At 46.8% G+C, this 8,532-nt stretch overlaps 2 protein-coding genes across 2 annotated transcripts; both read left to right on the top strand.

Annotated features, from left to right (window-relative positions):
• The first annotated feature begins 2,797 nt into the window (after window positions 1-2,797).
• On the top strand, window positions 2,798-6,933 carry LOC144165987 (uncharacterized). The gene is made up of 7 exons (XM_077695660.1): window positions 2,798-3,169; window positions 3,642-3,805; window positions 4,002-4,254; window positions 4,353-4,672; window positions 4,766-4,858; window positions 4,968-5,108; window positions 6,251-6,933. Exons 5-7 carry the CDS (start codon window positions 4,777-4,779, stop codon window positions 6,931-6,933), a joined length of 906 nt encoding a protein of 301 aa, XP_077551786.1. The 5' UTR covers window positions 2,798-3,169; window positions 3,642-3,805; window positions 4,002-4,254; window positions 4,353-4,672; window positions 4,766-4,776.
• A 194-nt stretch (window positions 6,934-7,127) lies between these two features.
• On the top strand, window positions 7,128-8,044 carry LOC144165998 (uncharacterized). The gene has a single exon (XM_077695670.1). It carries the CDS (start codon window positions 7,139-7,141, stop codon window positions 8,000-8,002), a length of 864 nt encoding a protein of 287 aa, XP_077551796.1. The 5' UTR covers window positions 7,128-7,138; the 3' UTR covers window positions 8,003-8,044.
• Window positions 8,045-8,532: the final 488 nt, after the last annotated feature.

Genomic DNA, 8,532 nt, shown 5'->3' with positions numbered 1-8,532 from the left:
AACTCGCCGTCTTTGTATTCCTCCATGGGGTTGCCTCGATCCCTTACTACTCGCGGTGGTGTATGCGCCAACGCGTAAGCGTTGATCTCGTTCGCACGGTCCAAAAACTCGATGAATTCGACTACATCGGCTAAGCTGTCGTCGTAGTCGCCCATCTTGCTTATCCCGACAAGGAGCCCTTAAGATTGGCCGGGTGCTACCTTAAGCAGACCTTACTTTTCGGGCCGATAAGTACGTGAAAAGGCACCCTTTCAGCATAAGAGAGTTCTTGAAACACGATAAAGCGCCGAAAAGTGTCGGGAGGGAAAAGTGATACTTAAGGTAGGTTTGGGAATACGGGGTAAGTCTAGCAGCAACGCGACTCAAAAAAAAAAAAAAAAACTAGGCCAGCTTATGTACTCACATTGCCAGAAAACGCCCGTGAGGACTTTTTTAATTTGCCTTTCTTTTACAGTAGTGATAGCCGACTGCCCAAACATTAATTTTACTAAACCATTTCTGTTCAAATGTCGTTACACAAAACAGCTGTCATTCTTGCGCTGCATCTCATTACACTCATTAGTACCTTGGTAACGTCGTTGAGATCAGGCATGTACAATACATTTTTGGTTAAATAAAGAAGAAACGGCTACAATGCTTGTAGCATTAGCAGGATGGGGCTAATCTGCAATATCAATGCCGAGGAAAGAAGCAGTATGTCTGCGAGGATTTTTCAAACACCGCCTACAACGCGTTCGTCATCTGCGCGAGCACCGCAAAGGCGGCTGTGGCATTCGGAGGAACCACGGTGCACGCGGCTTTCAAGCTCTCTCGGAAGACCACCGGCGCTAACAAGGACGGAGGCCTCAGCGCCAGCGAGTTGAACACCTTCCGCGTGGCCTTCCGCAACGTGAAATGCGTGGTCATAGACGAGGAGAGCATGATGTCTGCGGACAACCTAAACGCAGTCAACTTGAGTCGACCCCATGGCTGCTTCGCGTACTACTCAGGGTTCCCCTACGGGAAGATGGTGAAATTTTTGCGTGTGGCTGCTTCCAAATCTTGACACCAGGGGCCTCCGTGATACGTTTGAAAGATAGCAGCCAAGGTAAATATAAATGGTAGCGAAGCTTCGGCCAAAAAGCGGTTCAGAACCTATTGCCAGCGACATCAACATGGGGGTTATGGGAGGGAACCAACGGCCCTATTCTCGACTGCACAAATTGCCGGCAACTCGCCCATGTTTTTTTGCGTAAGCACGACGTAAGCAATCAGTGACGTGCTGCACCTACAGCTATGACGACATGCAGTGTAATTTGACGAGTCACTCATAAAGATCGCTACCAAGGTATCAAATATTGTGCAAGAAAGATATAAAAACACTTGTCATGTACTATAAAAATTAAGACGGTAGCTGAGGCTGGCAAGAAAAACACATTTCTGGAGGTCCAATTTGGCGTCAACACCACAAGGCGATCGAGTAAAGTTGATCCAAAAGCGAGCGGAAGGCGGATGTCGAGCTAAAGAACATCACACAATTTTTTTTACCGTATCTATTTATTTCTTTCAATCGCTTTTAATAACACAGCTGGGCTCTCTGCTTCAATGCAAGCTTTGTTGCGTTATCACCTTCCATGCCGCCACCGCTGCCACGCCATCGTCTGCTGCTATGTTACAAGTTTATGGCGTGATCTCAGAAAAATACGACCGCGACCACCGCTTCTATGACAGATAAGAGCAGCGAAGCGCTACGCCTGATAACCGCAGAGCGCACCGATGTCGCCGATTCACTCATTCGTCAAGCTCGACTTCAATCAGCGCTGTAATGAACCAAATAGTCTCTTTTCTTTGTTATTTTTCTCTTGAGTTCGATCATGTGACCCAACAGCTTACTAGGACAAGTATGGACAAATGCCATACATTGGGTTCTCTTTGTCATGGAGAGGCTTGTACTGCCCTCTTATGTTGCGGTTATGCCAAACAAATAATTTTTATTTTATTGCCAAACATAAAAGCAAAAATACTGCATGTTATTTGTATGTTCCATGATCGTTTACTTGGAAGCAGTTGAAACTATAATTTGTTTCGATAGGAAATATGCTTTAAACAGCGCGCATGCGAAACTGCGCCTGCTGCGAATTGCCGCACATTTCATGGCGCCGTAAGCCGGGGCAATTTTTTGCCCTATTTTGCTTGTATTTTGCGACAAAAACAGCCGCCATTTTTAAGCTGTTACGTAGGATTACTTCACTTTTACGCAGGCTGAAGTTGCCAATGCATGACGTAATCGTTCCCGCCAACTGTTTAAATTACGTCACGCCTTCTCAGCCAATCACAGAGGGGGTGTGTATTACAAGCAGTATTGTTGAATAGCAAAGACAGGCTTACGTTGTCATGTCCGCTGCATTTAGTCTGGTTTTTCATTGCCGACCAAGAATTATGTGCCTTTAGTAACGAGAAATAAGGCAAACTTTAGAACTGGTGTCCGTAAACGGCATGAAACGTCAAAATGACGACAGCACACACAAACGCTTTGTCAACCGGAAGCACGTGACCAAAATTGAAAGCCAATCAGAAAAGACTTCCGGAAAATTGCCTGAATTGCCGGCAATTTGTGCAGTCGAGAATAGGGCCCTAGGGCCCTAGGGCCCCAACACTCATAACAAAATACCTAGTTTTATTGAATAATAAAACAATATTGATAATTTACAAACCATAGCTATTTCTGAATCCCATTTATTTGGGCATAGTGTGCAAAGAAATAATGAAAATGTTATTCATTCTCTAAAACCAGTTTTTTCTAGCGCCCTCTGAAGAATGGGACGTGCCACAACATGCAACTGCTCCGTGATGCAGTCCTTGTAGTGTTCGGAAAGGCGCGCGTAAAGTTCGTCTGCTAGGAAACGCCCCTCACGTGTTTTGGTGTTGCGCATTCACATTCCTTTTTCCTTATTAATTTGATGTGAGCTTAATTTTTGCTTTGTGTGGAGTTGCGACGTGCGTTGTGTCGCGGGTGAAGACGTTTAGTAACGTGCCCGACGGTCACGGTGTCCGGTAGGGCGATGCTGACAACGGTTGGCACGGAGCGCTTTTCTCAGTACCTACGAAACGGATGTGCTGTACAAGGTTGCAACAGCAACTCCCGGACGCCTGGCATTTCACTGCACCGTTTTCCTCTTATTTCCACAAGGTAAGGAAAACCTATAGTACTGCTAATACGTACATACGCAGGGGATTGTGTAAGGGGGCGTCGTTGTGCTTTGAAAAAAGAAAGGGTCTAAAGCTTTATGTTATGTCACAGTTATCGCTTTATTGGGTCGGAGCAAGTGGTGTCAAATACTCTAGGACTTCTCAGCGTATTCCAATAGCACAAGTATTGTGTGCCACTCGGGTTGAAACGACTTGCTTTAATTGTCTATCTCAGTGCCTTCTCTATAGCATTACAACGCTTGTAGTGATCGTTGCTCCCCCGCTTGCATGCGCAAGCAATCTTTCCATCGCAGTATTGTGTTGTGCTGCTCTGTGCTGCGCCGCTGCCCCATCTTTCCTGCTATGTGTTTTTACTCACTGACGTCGCTTTCTTTTGCATTTATCCTTTTTTTCCTCTCTTTTTGCTTATCTGTTGCGACACTTGCCTAACCAATGCAACCATGAAATTGCAGGCGTGAATCCTGGGTGAACTTCTGCAGAAACCCATGTCTACTTTATAAGACGCCGGGACAGCTGCGGTTCAGAGTGGTGTGCTCGCTGCACTTTCGTGAATCCGCATTCCTGCGGCCCGGTTTTCTGCGTCAAGATGCAGCGCCTTCCATATTTCCGGTTATCGGTGAGTAGATCGCTCAGCCGTCTTTATCGCTACAATTGGCATGCGTGCACATTTATTCCTACGAAAAATAGTCTGTTTATATTTAATATAGCGGGGTTGATGCACCGATATAATTGATGAAAACAACAGCCAGAACAGAATCTTAAGAATTCATTCCTAAGTAAAGATACAATACGTGCATACTACATCTTTCTAGCAGGCACTGGATCTAATTCCCATGACGACACGTGTGGTGACCGTGGCCATGATCATGTCCAGCCTTCGAAAACTGAAGGTGAGTTTCGATTCAGCGTTTCACATAGATTCACGTGGCGTAAAAGAAATCTTTCGCATTGTGTCTTCAAAGTCGGGTTTGCCAGGCCGCGTGAGCTCGTACGTCCCATGTAATGCCTCGTCCATGGGCTGCCAACTGCCGGATGAGACCGTGCGCACAGTATCCAGTGTAGAAGGTAACTTTGCTTTTTGAAATTAAGGCAACATATACAGAGCGAAAACACTACGCTGCCCTACAATAAACGACCCTCCTCCCCACCATCCGCCAAAAAAGAAACTGCAGGATGCAGCGCAATGAGGGATCACTGTGACCACACATACGCACGTCCATCACAAGGAAGCGTAGCCCCTCCCCAAGAAGCCCCAGGTATCTCCTGACCGATGTACTCTCTGCGCCGCTCTCGTCACTTTTTCATTTATTTTTCTTGTGCTCCTCGTTCGACGGGCTATATTGCATCATACACCGGGACAACTCGCCCGTGGACAACGCCGTTCCTCCACAAGAGGCCAGAGGTAACGCGGCTGCACAGGCTCCGTGGCTTCTCGAGCCGACATGCACCCGACTACCTGAAGGTAGCGCCTCCAAGGCAGAAGGTAACCTTGCCTCTCCAAGCTTAATTCAGCAACGTAAATACAGCGAAAACACCACTGTTCTCAAATAATAAGTTCAAACTAAAAAAACTGCAGGGTGCAGCGCAATGAGGGATCTCTGTGACCGCACATACACCCGTCCATCACATCGATGCGTAGCTGGCGTAGCTCCTCCCCAGGAAGTCCCAGGTATCTCATGGCCGGTGCACTCTCTGCGCCGCTCTCGCCACTTCTTCATTTTTCTTTTGTTCCTCGTTCGACGTGCTATACTGCACCATGTTATCTCCCTAATTCGCAGAACAACGGGACAACTGGCCCGTGAACGACGCTGTTCCTTCGCAAGAGGCCAGAGCTGATGCGGCTCCACAGGCTCCGTCGGCTGTACAAACTCCAAGAGTCAACTCTGTCCCTGGTGTAGCTGCTGAAGTTTCAAGCCAATGTGAGCTTAATTACATAGTGCACGCCATTTCGAACGTCAACGGGCTATCTTGTTTCACGAAAGAATGAAAGGCATAACTACAGGAAAAATTTTCTCACCAGTACAAAAGTACGTTCTAATCACGTAAAAACTCTCATCAATTTATATTACAAAAGTACGTTCTCAAAATGATTACATCACTAATTAGAATATAAGACACCTGTTTATGCTGTGCCCTGCGGTTGGCTATCGGTTTAGAGATCCCAAAATTATTATCGTCGTGAGGTATTAAAATATCGCGACTAAAATATAACTTGCTGCCCAGGCAGATGTTAGTGATAAGAAAAATTAGTCTTTCAGAAAAATAACTATACTTGCAAAGATTTGTGTAACACCAAAGACAGAAAAACAGAAAAGCAATTTCGGTGATTCCTCGTGCGTACATCGACGTGAGCGCCACGAAGAGTGACCCTTCAATTAAGCCTAAGCCTATATTTCAATGCGTTGTTAAGTTTTCTGTATCGGCGAATATTTATTTTATTTAACCTCAATGCGCTGAATGCAATCTCGTACAATAAGGATGTAAAGCGATCCCTTAAATACGCCGAGACGTTCCCTCTGTGCCAGTCAGCGATATGAAAGGCAGCAAGAGTATAGTATACAACATATGCCTTAATGTTGCACAAAAAACTATCCGAAAAAATATCTGCTCCACCATTGTTGAAAACGTTAAACACAATCGGTCTCGTAATCGTCTATAATGCCTCTCTCACGGCGAAATTCTTCACGACTTGGTTTCTGACGCAGTCATTTAAATGCTTTCAAAGTGCTTGCCACGTAAGTCACCTGCATGTTTACTCTGCATTGACGTTCTTATGTCCGAATAGGCAAAGTATAACCATATATGTCCTAGAAGTATTCTTTCTCTAATGTGTAAGGTAATAGAACATGCACTGTATTGTGGCTGAATGATCCTTTTTCTATAGAGAAACTGTTCACAATGAAATATGCGCAATCACAATGCTTTGCATTGCATGGCTTCTTTAAATTATATTGAAGTTTATTTCTGAAGCTCAGAACATTGTCACGAAGAGTGGTCAATATCATAAATATACATTCAAAATCTACAAAGCGCACCCCTTAAGAAACCGCATCTCCCACAGTGCCTTGTTCGAGTCACCGCGACGTGCGGAGAAAAACCAAGGAGGTAAAGGCGAAGCTGCGGAAACAACGGGCACGGCCCCTGCTTCAAAATCGAGGGGCCGTGCAACGGGACTTGAACCGGAGGCTCCAAGCAAGATTGCAGAGGCAGCGTCAAGCCCTAACAGTTCAGGAAGTCGTCCGGAGCGTCCGCTCACACGTGTATCCAGCTGTTGCTGAACTCGTGGAGGCTCAGCTGCGGATGAACAATGTGAGCCGCTTTGGTCGCCGTTGGTCGAGCCAAAACAAGTCCTTTGCCCTAGGGCTCTACTTCCATAGCCCAAAGGGTTATAGGTACTGCAGGAGACTCCTGAGGCTGCAGTCAGTGCGATCTTTGCAGTTATGGCTCAAGCGGGTGCCTTTAAGGGTTGGATTCTTCCCGCAAATCTTCGACCTTGTAAAGAGAAGAGCGGCTACGTTTTTCATGAGTGACAGAGCCTGTCGCATTGTTTTTGATGAAATGCACATCAAAAAAGAGCTTTCGTACAGCCCATCACATGACAGGTTTGAAGGCCTAGAAGAATACGATGCTGTGCAAGGCAATAATCATCTTTGCAACAAGGCTCTTGTCTTTATGGCAAAAGTATCCGAACGCCATGGAAGCAACCCCTTGGCTATTTTTTTGCTCATCGAGGAACACCTGTGAGTGCTTTGAAGGACGTGCTTTTTCAATGCTGCAAGTCCCTTGGGGACGCTGGCTTAGAACCAGTGGCTGTTGTCTGTGACCAGGGAAGCCAGAACGTGTCGCTTTTTGCAAGCCCTGTGTCAACCGAAGAGCCGCATGCGGATATCGATGGAAGGAGGCTCTTTACATTTTCGATGCTCCTCACTTACTTAAGTGCCTGCGAAACATGCTGTTTAAGTATGCTTTCAAAATAGGAGATCATCTAGTGAAGAGCGAATATGTCAGACGGGCTTACGAAATGGACCGCGAGCATGACATTCGTTCCATCCCAAGACTGAGCGACAGACATTTTAACCTGACATTTGCTTCAAGGATGTCTGTAAAGCGGGCCGCAGAGGTTTTTAGCAACCACTGCGCAGCTGCGATGTACGCGTTGGTAACTTTTCAGCAGCTACCTGCCGAAGCAATCCATACTGCACGGTTCGTCGAAAGAGTAGACCGCTTGTTTGACTGCCTCAATAGTTCCCAAAGAGTGGCAAAAACCCCTTACGCATCTGCGATGTGCAATGGCTCTGTCCGTAGAAAATATCTGAAGGAGTGCATTGGGGTGTTTGAGGAAATGCAAGTAGTTGGGTGCCGGAGGCAGACGCCTTGTGTGCGCGGGTTTTGTTTGACAATGCGGCCTATTTTATTGCTTTGTGACCATCTCACTGTCCATTATGGATTTGCCTATCTACCGACTCGTAGGATAAATCAGAACCCGCTTGAAAACACCTCCTCGATTATAAGGTCTAAATCAGGGGCGAACGTCAACACCACAGCTCGTCAGTTTCAAGCCGCTTTCAGGCATCTTTTGGTCAGTAACCTGTTCAAGGTGTCTAAAAACTCTAATTGCACCGAGGACATGACATCGATCTTGGCGACGTTTATGACGCCTTGTTTCATCTCGTCGCTCGAGTCAGGCTGCATTGGTTTGCGCGGGAAAAAAATGCCGAGATTCAATGTGGACAAGTTAAACGTCAAGCATGCAGCAAGCGCAAAGAGTCAGCAATTGAGTTTATTTTTTAAAAAGCTTTATCCCAGCGGGTAAGCCGTCCAGCACCATAACCCCAGTACTACCGAGAGGGTGGCGTCGTGGTATGTAGTTGATGCCGCGGGGGGGGGGGGGGGGGGAGTGGAAGTGGTGGTCGCCGTACCTAAAAGGGTCGACAGGAGGAAGTGATTCACTGGCCAGCTCATATGCTGCGATATTCGCTGCGGCGAGTCCCTGATTGTAGGAACCATGGACATGGTACTCAAAACCTTCGGGGAGGGGAAAGGAGAGCTCATGATTTGGAGTGCCTGTTGGCAAACGCCACAATGCATGTAGTTTCGACAGTCCTCCGGCGAATTCGTGAGGATGCGGGCTTCGGAGTTTGCGGAGATGTCAAGAGTGATTTGAGGCTGTTCCTATCTCCTGGCGTTAAGAATGCAAATTGCAGCCAAGGCTGCAGCTGTGAAGACGTCCAGACGTGGGCCTGCACTATTAACGAGAAAGCAGTTGACTGGCGATCTCACGTTTTTGATAATTATTCAGCTTGAAGTGCGCGCCGACCGTGTTCGTGAGCCGGGTGAATGGGT

The sequence above is a fragment of the Haemaphysalis longicornis genome, unplaced genomic scaffold, assembly GCF_048455015.1.
Source record: "Haemaphysalis longicornis isolate Haplotype H1 unplaced genomic scaffold, Haemaphysalis longicornis Haplotype H1 scaffold_1, whole genome shotgun sequence".
In the NCBI taxonomy this organism is placed as follows: Eukaryota; Metazoa; Arthropoda; class Arachnida; order Ixodida; family Ixodidae; genus Haemaphysalis; species Haemaphysalis longicornis.
The sequence above is the reverse complement of the archived record's forward strand: the minus strand, read 5'-3'. Positions and strand labels throughout refer to the sequence as shown.